General features: G+C 44.3%; 1 protein-coding gene across 2 annotated transcripts in view; it reads left to right on the forward strand.

Moving 5' to 3' along the window:
• Positions 1 to 11,444, forward strand: part of LOC119654209 (F-box/LRR-repeat protein 3-like) — a 38,719-nt gene extending 27,275 nt beyond the window's left edge. Inside the window, exons 2-3 of one of the 2 annotated variants that reach the window (XM_038059414.1) lie at positions 10,018 to 11,287; positions 11,355 to 11,444. In XM_038059414.1, coding sequence (XP_037915342.1) covers positions 10,082 to 11,287; positions 11,355 to 11,417 — 1,269 coding nt within the window. In that variant the 5' untranslated portion in view covers positions 10,018 to 10,081 and the 3' untranslated portion in view covers positions 11,418 to 11,444. Of the gene's footprint in view, positions 1 to 4,581; positions 5,827 to 5,890; positions 6,241 to 10,017; positions 11,288 to 11,354 lie in introns of those variants that run through there. The other variant, XM_038059412.1, reaches the window with a different exon arrangement.
• The last annotated feature ends 702 nt before the right edge of the window (positions 11,445 to 12,146 follow it).

The following is a 12,146-nucleotide window of genomic DNA, read 5'->3' on the forward strand; positions in this document are numbered from 1 at the left end:
AGAGGTATGCCGTGACCCTCCCCCGTTCGATATCATCCTCGCCAGGGCCATACTAGCAGTGGATGATTTATCGCAAACATACTGCCCGTGTTGCCTATAACTGAACTTCCTGTCTATCACCACCCCCAAGTATTTGATGGTCAGCTTGGAAGTGGTGATATGATTGCCGATTTAATACAGGCGTAATTTCTCTTCCGGCGCCTAGTGATGAGGACCGTTTCTGTTTTTTCCTCCGCAATTGCCAGACCAGAGCTCTCTAGCTAACTCTTAACAGCACTGATTGCCTCGCTTGAGTATAGCTCAACATCTTTGAGATGTTTTTGCGACAGCAACAAGCGTTATGTCGTCAGCGTAACCCACCACTCTGGCATCTCTCGGAAGGGGAAGATTGAGTACATCGTTCTACATGATGTTCCACAGTAGTAGGCCCAATACGGAGCTCTGCAGGACACCCGCGGAAACAGCGTACTCCTGGGATTCGTCATCATTATCATACCAGAGCCTCCTTTCAGTTAAATAACTATCGACAATAGCAGCGAGATAGGCGGGAATACCATCTTTCGCTAAGGATTTGCGTATTAAATTCATCATTCACAACGGTAGCGGTCTTAGGAATGCTTGCTTTCACCAACTCAATCGAGAATTCCAATGATAAGAGCTAGGCCTTCTGTCTATTGATGGATCTTGAATTAACCGCTCTAACATAGTTCTCCGCCCTGATCCAACTGGATCGTTGCGCCAACTATTATTATTATTACTCTAGGCCTTAGCAAAGTATGATAGTGGGACTCTGAAGAGTACTCCTCTCTTCCTTCTCACACCTATGGCAATGTGGAGTGCTTTTGCACTGTGGAACACCAGGTGGTGGGAGGCGCGAATCAGGTATCGGATTGTTACGAATTCGGACAGGATTCTGACTGCGAGATTTCGGCCCAAATTAAAAAGCATAGCAACTGTATAGTGCTATGTATAGACGGAGATTTTCGATAGACAGCAGAAGGATGCTTTCTACAAGCAATCAAATGCAGTTCCGGAGAGGTTTCCTAAAAGTGACATTGTGATCATGATGGATAATACGAATGCAAGGTAGGCTTTGACAACACCTTCATGTGATTGGGAAACAGGGTCTTGGCGATTTCTGCAGCTTCCACTTCCAGCTTCCTCATCATTAGTGACACATTGTTGGAACACAGAGCCTGTCATAAGGTCATCTGGGTTTCAACTGACTGACACGATACGAGTAACAGGTTGACGAGTTTGCAATTAGCAGTAAGTTTAGAAGTTATCCTTTGGATGTGCATAACAAAAGTGGAGCTTAAATCGACCTCGAAATCTAATGGTCACTTACTTTCGCTTGCGTGTTGCGTGAGCCGCAGCCGCAGGATTAGAGAGATACGACCTCCGAATTGTTGTTTCTTGACGGTATCATATCCGGGCAAGTTCCGACTCTTCTGAATAAATTAACTAGATACCATAGCATGTGAATACGAACTGCTTCCCCAAACAGGAAAAAATTCACCTCGGCTATCAATGCACTTAAACGAAGTAAAGCCGGTGGGCTTGACAGTCTCCCCGTCGAGTTATTTATCGCTGCACCAGTTACTGCAGATCTGCTACTTCCATTCGTACGGGAATCCGAGATCGTCACCCGAAAGTAGGAGAAGGGGATCGTTAAGATTCCAAAGAATTGAACCCATGTTGGGTGGGATATCTGCGCGCTCCCTGGCATGGCGGAGTAAAATAATCCTCTAACGCACCAAAAAAAACCTCGAAAGCTTAATCGACAGGTTGGTTTCCGCTCTGGATCCTGCTACATTGAAAATATCAACACCCTACGGATCATTTTAGCACAATGTGCGGAGTTTAAACCCGTGTTTCACTTGCTTTTCATTGTCTTCAAGAAAACTTTCGACAGCGCAAACATGGAGTACATTTAGTGGGCTCTGGGCAGGAGGGGCATTCCAAATCTACAGCAAGTAGCTACAATTAGAGTGGAAAATATAACTTGTTGCATCGTAGCATAATCGCAAAGGAACTTGGCGTCCAAAACGGAGTCCGCCAGGGTTACATCTTGTCACCAATATTATTTCTTCTTATTATTAGTGACATTATTCATGCTGTCTTGTTCCGAAAACGTGGAGGAGGTGAATTCTGACATCCTTGCCCAAATACCTCAACTACCCTGATGACATATCACCAGGTCATGGACGTTAGCCAAATGATTCTGGATTTGAAAAGAAAGGCAAGTAAAGTCGGACTGAAACACCCAACAAAACCAGGGTTCTCAGTCTGACCGGCCATCAATCTCTCCCCATCTGCATTAATGGACAGACCATCGAAGTCGTCGACCAATTAGTATATTTGCAGACCGGCGCCGAACTGGATGTTGCCGGACGCATTAACAGCACGAGAGTCGCTTTCGCTACATTCTCTAAAATTTGGAAATGCAATTATCTCAACACCGAGATCAAGTTGAGACTGTTCTATGCTAGTATTTTTTCTGTGTTACTATATGGGAGTAGCACATCGAAAATGACCACCACTGTCACGCGAAGGCTCCAAGCTTTCGTGAATACTTGTCTGCGACCTGTCATCTGAGTACGCTGACCTGATATTACTTTAAACGAGGAACTTGGTCGCGCGCAGGCCTGTCACCCATAAGCGATGTGGTTGCATATCAGAAATAGCAGTAGATAGGACACTCGTTAAGAAGGGGTGACAATTCCATTGCTGGCTACGGCATGCAATGGAACCCACTCTCCTCCCCGATGGACGACGTTAAGAGCACTTGACAAAGAACAGTACAGGAGGAATGTGAGCGTCTCGAGAAACCCTAGAGGGAGCTGAAACGCATTACAATGAACTAGAAACGATAGTGCGTAGATGTGGTTAGCGCGCTATACCCAACTAAGGGGTGAATGGCAACCATATAAATCGTTTTGAATATGGGTAGTGTCATTACTACCGCTAAGAAACAAATTGATGATTGATACTTTGATTCAGAATAATTTCAGTCGCTGCGATGCGGTGTAAGAGCAAGGATTATTTTTGCAGACTATTTGCGGGAAAAATATCGATGCGGGAGGTTGAGACCCAAACAAACAGGTCGCGCTACTTTGCAGACGTACCAGGCAATGACCTTCCAAGGAGTGATGAAAGCCCTGGGGGTTTAACGCGAGTACCTGTCGTGAAAGCATAATCCCACGGTCCTCTTCGAACACGGATTGATTTTGGGACCACGATCAGAGCCCCGCCATGCAAGCACAGCGGTCCTGTTTTATACTGAGTGCAGGCAGCATTCATACCAGTGGATGCGAGGCCTATCTAACACCTCTGCCGCAACTAAGGAGTACGGCACCCGAGTTGTACAGCGCAACTCCACGCTCGAGCTCCGAGGAGCTCTGCCCGCGATGTAGGCATAATCACAACCACCATGAAACTCCCACTAGAGGGCCAACCGCAAATAACCGGGCCGAGAACACATCCTCCAGGAATTCTCCTGGAGCATATGCTCTCAGAGGGCCATTCCGGTTCTCATGGTACCAGATAACCTCCGGTGAGGCTTCGTGGCAGAGCCTCTTCAGATGAGTCCCTTGCAGACGCTCTGCGTACAATACAACACAAAAGGACATCACAAGACAACACTAACACCAAACACACAGGACTGGTGGCTAACCACCGCGGCCACGCGTCGAGAAGCTCCCTCCTTCGTCGGAAGGCAGCACGCGCGAACGCATTAGCGCACTTAAGTGTCCCACTGTTAGCAAGGCACTGGCTAACATCGTAGATACCGTTCAATACGTGAACGCCCATGTCGTCTAGATTGCGGATGTCACTGTACAGTTGGACAGACACAGAGAACGTGTAGCCAGTCTTCCGGGTCAGCCCCACATAAAATCCAAGGAGTGATGGAAGAAAGGTACTAAAAAGAAGACGACGAGGAAGAACACCCCAGCTCCTAGCTTATTACTCGAAGAATACAAGGAAATGCTGAGCCATCTAGCGATGGATCCGGGACGATACAGGCCAAAAATCATAGACGGTTATTTTAATGCGTGAGTTTTTGAATGGAATAACCCAACCCCAACCCAACGATGGTCAGGGGACATGTCTTGCTGGGAGCATTCACGGAATAGGATGCGGCCCTCGGGAATGTTAAGACTGCAAACACTTGCGGCGGGGAGGGGGGGGGGGGGGGGGTGGTAGTTGCGGTGTGTATTAAACCCTTATTCGCCAGAAGAGCCTTTTGACATGGTAGTGCGCACTCGCCATAACCTCTACTAATGAAGATAGTGCTTGCAGTACGCCGAATTCTTAGCCCGATTGGACCACGAAGGGCTCTGAAAAGGATATCCATTTCATGAATAAAAAATTGATCCTACTTTCCTATGCACGGTATTTCAGTGACCAGTTGTTCCTCTTCTCAAAGCGAGATCTTCGAATTTGTCAACACTTTTTTGAATCACCTCTGTCACAATATGAAAAATTTGTTTGATAATAATAATAGATAGATTAATTGAGCAATTAGGTAGCAGGTCAAATAATTTGAGCCCCTCATTTATTTTCAACTGTTCATTCCAGGAATTCATAATATAATAAAAAGATACAATGGACACTGCGCAACAACCTACTCCAGATTTGGATGATTTCTGCCTAGAACACATTTTTAGGTTTCTCAGAATCCGTGATTATCTAAACGTTAGCAATGCCTGTCCTAAATTTGAAGTCATAATTAAACGGATACTCACGAGAGAAATGTTTAATTTTAATAGTATCTATGAAAACACGTCACTGTCCGAAGCAACCGAAATTTTAGCTAAATACGGTCATGCCATAAAAAAGTTATTAATAGAACTGAAATTTGGATATCATAAAAATATTAGAGACTATTGCGAACTCGTTCCAACAAATTGTCCAAACATTGAAGAAATCCAGTTCAACTTTCCTGGCAAAGTAGATCGTGAGATAATGGAGGTGATACTTAGAGGATCAAAAAATATCAAGGTACTCCGCTGCAACACACTTGAACTGCTTGATGACCACTGTCTTCTCATGAGTCACCTAAGAGAGCTGGAAAATCTTGACATTAAAAACAACCGAGCTATATCAGGAATTCATTTGAATAACTTAACGAAACTCAAGGATCTAAATCTTCAGGGATGTTATGGTTTGAAGTCAGAACATTTCATTGAAATTTGCAAGGGGACCAAGTTGGAAAGGCTCAACATTGCAAGTTGCATAAATCTCAATGAAGCAGCATTTGAAGTCCTGCTGCAAACTCAATCAGAACTGGAAGAAATCAGGATCAACCATTGGTACCAAAACGGCAATGTAGAACACGTGGCCCGTTTACCAAACCTTAAGCACGTCAATATTTCTTGGTATTCACAAAAGAAAGAAAGTAAAGGGACTGAACTCGTGAACATCCTTGCCAGTTGCAACTCGGATGCTATTCAAACGTTACGAATATTCCGGCCCAAAAATTTTACGCAGGCCCAGCGGGCAGGCATTCTGAAATTATCCAATCTGCTGACACTATCCTTTGTTGCTGATATGGACCTCAATGACCTCTTCTTAGCAAAAGTTTCTGAAGCTTGTCCCAATTTAGAAGAAATCGATATCTCAGAATCAAAGAATGTCACAAATGATGGCATCATTGAACTTGTACAAAACTTGGAGGGACTCCGCTCTTTGGATCTGCGGTGTTGCAGGCAAATCGATGGATCATTATACAGGAAAATTGTTGCCATCAGAACTAAATCAAAAAAGGCGAAATGCCTGCTAGTTTATGTCTGGAATACTGAATTGGAGAAGATGTACTTTGAGGTAAGTACTTGTAATCGAACTGAAGAAATGGAATATATATGTAAACAATGTCCGATCCTCACAGACTCCTGAAGATTACTTCAAATTAAGGAAATTTGTGAAACTATCATTCATTCCGAACTTTTGAAAGGTCATGAGAATGGATAAGACGACCGATGAAGACCTCAGTACCACCAGCAGCTTATTCAGCATCTGCGCGATCCCCTTTATAGACTGAAAACCAGCACTCCAAAATGCCAAGTCAACTATTTAAACAAGAGTTGGAAAACCATGCATCATGTTAAATAATCCAAAACATTCAACACCATTTTCTTGGAGAAACCTGGTTTTGTCCACTATCAGCATAGGCTTTATGGCGTCAAATTCGTAAAAAATAAACTCCTTAAAAGCCTTTCTTGAAATAAATGTAATACTGTCAAGTCGATTTTTAACGTTTTGTAATTTGTTTGTAGTTTTTGTCTGTCTGTCTATCTTTCTTTTTATTCGTTGGCGAAAATTTCAAAAAGGCGCTGGTACATGTGTTAGTAGCGTATGATATATCTACGTCCTAAAACTTCCTTCCCGTCTGCTTCTCTCCTGGGCTTAAATTTAATCCGCCTTACAATATGGTTAACTTCATTCTTATGCTTCTGCACACAAGCATTTTCCCTAATACCGCCCCAGACTATTCCTTCCCTCTGTGGATCTAAAACAATGGAAGAAAATGTCCTGCGGGTCCTCTGGATATCCGCTATCTTGGCCTCTCTAGCTACTGGAAGGTTGGGGACATCATTATACTTGATTTTGTAAAATAGACAGAGACACGGACACTTTACTCCCTGTCCTTGTTATAAGACTTCTTCCTATTGGATAGCTGCCGAAAAACCTTGCCAAGTGACTAAGTACACAAATCGTCGCCAAGAGCCTCGTTATAAGATTTCAATCTGCCAAGTTGGATGCATTTGGCTCATCATGGGCAATCACTACACAAAGAGTACTACCCTTTCCGTTCCAGTGTGTCCCGGTACACGTCGGGAGGCACTGGAAGTCCTGGGAGCAGTCGACAGCTCTTTGCCGACATCGATGTGGGGATGCGAGCCTAGCTCTGGTAAAACGGTGGTTGTGGCGTGTATCAGATCCTAGCTCCTTCAAAACCTTGGTCGGGTAGCGAGCATTGAACTGATTTGGCCCCGAGCGAGCGCTGATTCATCCATCAATTCTGGCATCAGCTAAGTGTAGATCAGGCCTCAGTGAACTGGAGTTGGGTTTTGACTACGAAGGCACACCCGTTACTGATTATTACGAATCACTCCCTTGTATTCGACACTCTGGTAACATTTCCATGGACAATAAAAACTATAAAATTCAGAAAATCGCATGGAAGAAGGAAGAATGGATTGCAGCGCCCGGTGAAAAAGCAGCAAGGGCTGGAACACCGGACGAGACACCCTAAATCCCAAATAAAGTGATACGGCTGGCCATATGGGCACGGCAACTTCGGTACTCTGCAGTGTTCCTGTTCGGGAAAAAAGCCCAGACAAAATCGGTAGACCGGACCGAACAAGCTGAGCGGGAAGATAGTCGACCGTCTTTGCTTGAGACGAAATGGAAAGGCTTGTCAGGAAATGGGCACCAGTGGTGAAGTGCATGCGACCTTCAATGTCAGCAGAAACGTTGAAAAAGGGATAATAGAACTGGAAGGACTCCTAGACCATGGGACAGCAGCGGAAGACACACAAAAAGTAGAAACAGCCGTACTTCCCGCTGAGGGCGCTTTAAGCCGCTAGACGGATCGCAGACAGTCCAGCGAACTGAAAAAAAGGTGGAAAGATGAAGGCTGATCTGATGAGGACATTTCATTTAACAGGTCTCCACTGCCCAAAAACGAAGGCAGAAGGGCAAAAGCAAACAATACTCACGTCGACAGAAAACCATCTGACAGCAAAGTGGAAACGAAGAAGGACTAGACCGTCGCCTCTGCTCATCAAGTCGACGAAAGGCAAGCCATTTGCGGAAGTTTTCAGGGTAATCGACTGTGAGATGACGCCTGAAGACATTGGAGCAGAAGTGTCTTCCATACGGAAAATGAAAGGTGACGGAGACCTCGTTGAATTAGGCCCAAGACACTTTTGAAATACGAAGAGTGGGGGATATAACACGTAAATGTCCGGAGGTACCCAATACCCACATAATTATCACTTCCATGAATTCTTCAAGTCAATCACTTGCGATTTTGGATGTCAATGAGCAATACGCGAGAAAACTCCCTAAAAGCCGGAAAATCAAAGTTAGATGGATAGTATGCAGGGTACGAATGTAGATAGCCCTCACCAATCGTTACAAGTGCTTAGATTATCGACACACGTCTACAACTTTCCAAGGACCCGACAAGGGGCAGCATGTCGGAGATGCGATTAAATACCTCACCAAGCGAAGATCTTCAACGAAAAAAAGAATTGCATTCTCTGCAGAGATAGTGGCACGTTTAGTGAGAGCTCCTCTCGATTCAGTGCTTGATTCGGTGTCCAGTCGTCAGGGCGGAATTGGAAAGGGCTAGGACACGACTAGCATGATCCGCATTTTTCAAATTAGCACGCACCGGAATACAACCGCTCATGAGTTGCTTGCAAAGTTCGCTGCGGAGTTGAAAGCTGATCTATCGCCAATCAACGAACTATACCGAAACAAGGACCCAGCTTCATGTCATCTCGACTTACCGGATACCACTGCTATTTGGGTTCGGGAAAGAGTACGTTTGTCTGGAATCGGTGTTTAGGGATATCGTTTTTAGCATTTACCTAACACTGAAAAAGACGATGGCGGACTTTCGAATCCTAGTAGGGGTTGACTTCAATGTTAAGGCCGTTAAATGGGACATTCCTCGGCCAAACTCCAGAAAGAAGCGGATGCTGGATATGGCGGCAAGAACCGGGCTCGTAGTGTCAAACATAAATGATCCACATCAACGTTGCGACGTCCTAACTGCGAAGGAAGACTTCTCGGCAAGTGATCACCAATATATCGCGCTCAAAATGATTGACGCTATCCCTCCATGTGCACCAACCGGGCGCTCTCCCTGCACGTGGATCGCCGCGAAGTTAAACAAGGGGAGCTTCAGCGAAGCTCTCAGAACAGGTAGAGCCGCTGGAATTGACATTCTCGGAAATTCAGATCAGCCAAAAGGAGACTTCGCATAACCAAAAGCAAAGTTCGCTACTGCCAGAACTTAGTCAACGAAGTAAACGGTGATCCGTGGGGATTCCATTATAAATTTGTCACCTTGGGGGTGGCTCGAAAAACACATCAGAAGTAAACCCGCTGAAGTAATCCGTGATGCCGGGAAGTCATCTCCAAGGCAATTCAAATTCACGTCAGGAATATTCATGGTGGATACTGTTATGAAGGTGGAGGACCTCTTACGGATCTCCGCTCCCTGCTGTATGAAGAGTCAGAGGGCCAGAAGAGGATGGAGATCACCTTAGCAGTAGCACGGGGATCCATCTTAGGGTCTACTCACTCTCGACATGCCAACAGAGTCGCACCTAGTCGGATATGCGGATGATGTTGCGGCACTTGCCGCCGAACAATCTGTTGAACAAGGGTAACGTTGTCAGAGAGATGTCGAGGAACGAGATAAAAAGGATGAAAAGGATTACAATGACCACTTGCTGGTGGAATCAGCGTTCACACTGATTACCACGAGCAAGATGCAAAATATAGTCGCTGGCTACTTATCGCGGGGCTGGTGAAATCTATCCTGCTATACACGCCTGGATACAGGTAGTACTTGCTTCGCTTTGTTCCCAGAATATCTCTAATGCGCCGCCATTGGAGAGATTTGCAATTAAAAGAGCGAGGTCAAACGGCGCGCTTAACGTAGTTATCGGATCTCATAATTTGGTGAAAGAGATGATGAGGTTGGAAGCAAATTGGTGCGCTGTGAGCTCAACAATAACTGCGATACACGTGAACAGAAATTGGATCGAGCCTAGAAAGCGCGACGGACGAGTTACTCAATCGTGCAGCCCTCCCTGCTAAGTATTGCTTCACGGCGACCCCAGGAGAATATGCGCGGAGAAGTACGGGTTGTTTTACTGAGTGGGTGGGAATCCAGGCGCAACAGTGTCTCTTTGAAATTTCCACCACCATCTATAAAAAATATACATAACCATTGGCAAATATTTCTTTTACAATATGGTGTTTTTATTTCAGTTCTCCACAGTACACTCGAATATTTCGGCCTGGTGATTTTAGATATCGTTGAAGGAGGGACAAAATGACTTCGGAAGCTTCAATCTCAGTTCTAGATGATTATTGTTTGGAGCATATTTTCAGTTTTCTTGAAATTCTGGATCAATACAACATAGGAAAAGCCTACCCTGAGTTTAAAGCCATTATCAAACGCATTATCGGAAAAGATCTTTTCATTTTTAACGAACTCTGCGGTTGCACTTCACTGCCAGAAGCAACTGAATTTCTCACTGAATACGGTCCTGCAATAAAAAAGATACTTCTCACTCTTGGCGCCGTCCAGAAAACACATGACTTTTATTTTCTCATCCCAACTCATTGTCACAATATCGAAGAATTCCAATATTATTTTCCCTACCCCTTGGATGACAAGATGATGGAAATGACATTCGAAGCATCAAAGAACATCAAAGTTCTCTACTGGAACCAAAGCCAATTATCGGATGATCAGAGCCTCCTGATAAGCAATCTTAAGGAACTGGAAAGTCTAGACATAGAGATGTCAGGTGAAATCACGGGACTTCACCTTAATAAATTGACCAAGCTCAAGGAGTTAAATATTGAGGGCTGCGGTGGATTCACATCAGAACACTTCATTGACCTGTGCAAAGCAACTAAATTGAAAAGGCTCAACATCATAGATTGCTTAAGTCTGGATCAAGCCGCCTTCGATGCCCTGCTCAAAACTCAAACCGACTTAGAAGAAATTGCAATTAATCGTTGCTATCAGAAAGCGAACGTAAACCTTCTCGTGCACCTGCCCAACCTTCGGCGCGTCCATATTTCTTGGTATTCTCATAAAGCTGGAGTAGAAACTGACCTGGTTAACCTTTTGGCCCAGCATCACTCTGAAGCACTTCAAACATTGCAAATATACAGTCCTGAAAATCTTAGTGAAACGAAACGTGCTGGTATTTTGAAAATGATCAATTTACGTAGATTATCCTTGATTAAAGATGGAATGCTCGATGATGAGTTTTTGAAGAAGATCTCTAGGCGTTGTTCCAAATTAGAGGCTATTGATATCAGATATTCAATGAATGTCACAGTCGAAGGAATCATTGAGCTTGTAAAAAATTTAAAGGACCTTTGTTATTTGGATTTGAGATCCTGCGAACTATTCGACGATTCATTGTACCCGAAATTGGTAGAAGTTAAGCGGAATTGTCAGGGGTCAAAGTCCTTGAAGGTCTTTGTATCGGATACTGGGTTGAAAGAAGAATCCTTTAGGGTGCGTATGTATATGTGAATCAAATATAAATCTGTTTTATATAAACTGTTTTTGGCTTTTCTTACAGGATTCAGCGGACTATCTAGCCTTAAGAAGATTTGTGGAGCTGTCATTCGATACTGAGGAATAGTACTTGGAAATAAACGGTAAATCTGTACTATTTGTGTTTCATTCCTTCTAGCCCTTGCACCACCAGTTCCCGCATCTCCATGGAGTCATCATAAAGTGGAGTTTGCTAATTCTTGCTAGGCCTCCTTTCTTCTACTAACAACACCCCTAACCGTACCTTCTTGCTCTTGCCCATCGCTGGACTGATCGCGTCCCAATACTCATGGCATGCTAGCATTCTCCATTCGAAATTTTCTGGTACCACCGATTCATCTGGAGTTTTCGTTACATATCTCCTTTCGTCGATACATCTCGGTCAGTGGGAGAACACGTATCCTGGATCCTCCGGGACTCCATCGTAGTTAGGCAATTAAATCTAATCCAATTTAAACCTATTACTTGTAGTAGCTTCCATGTCCATTGACTAATTGAGTGACATTATAATTGATTCCCTACTCCTTGATGGCAGATGTCAGCATGTAGGTAATTCTTTTTTGGGCTTTCATTACTGTTGTCATCTACTTATAGATCTCCCCCTTTCAATGCTACCAGGTTTTCCATCACACTTGAAGCTATCCTAAATCTACCCCCCATTCACTTAGAGGTGAACTAGAAAGCAACCAACGACGCATATAGACTCAATACCATTGGAGCGTGGAAAGGTGGCCAGTCATACGGTCATGCGTCTATCTGGAAATTCCTTTAAAAATATCCGGTACCTCAGATGCTGGCCGATCATACGGTTCCCACA

This window comes from Hermetia illucens, chromosome 4, assembly GCF_905115235.1.
Source record: "Hermetia illucens chromosome 4, iHerIll2.2.curated.20191125, whole genome shotgun sequence".
In the NCBI taxonomy this organism is placed as follows: Eukaryota; Metazoa; Arthropoda; class Insecta; order Diptera; family Stratiomyidae; genus Hermetia; species Hermetia illucens.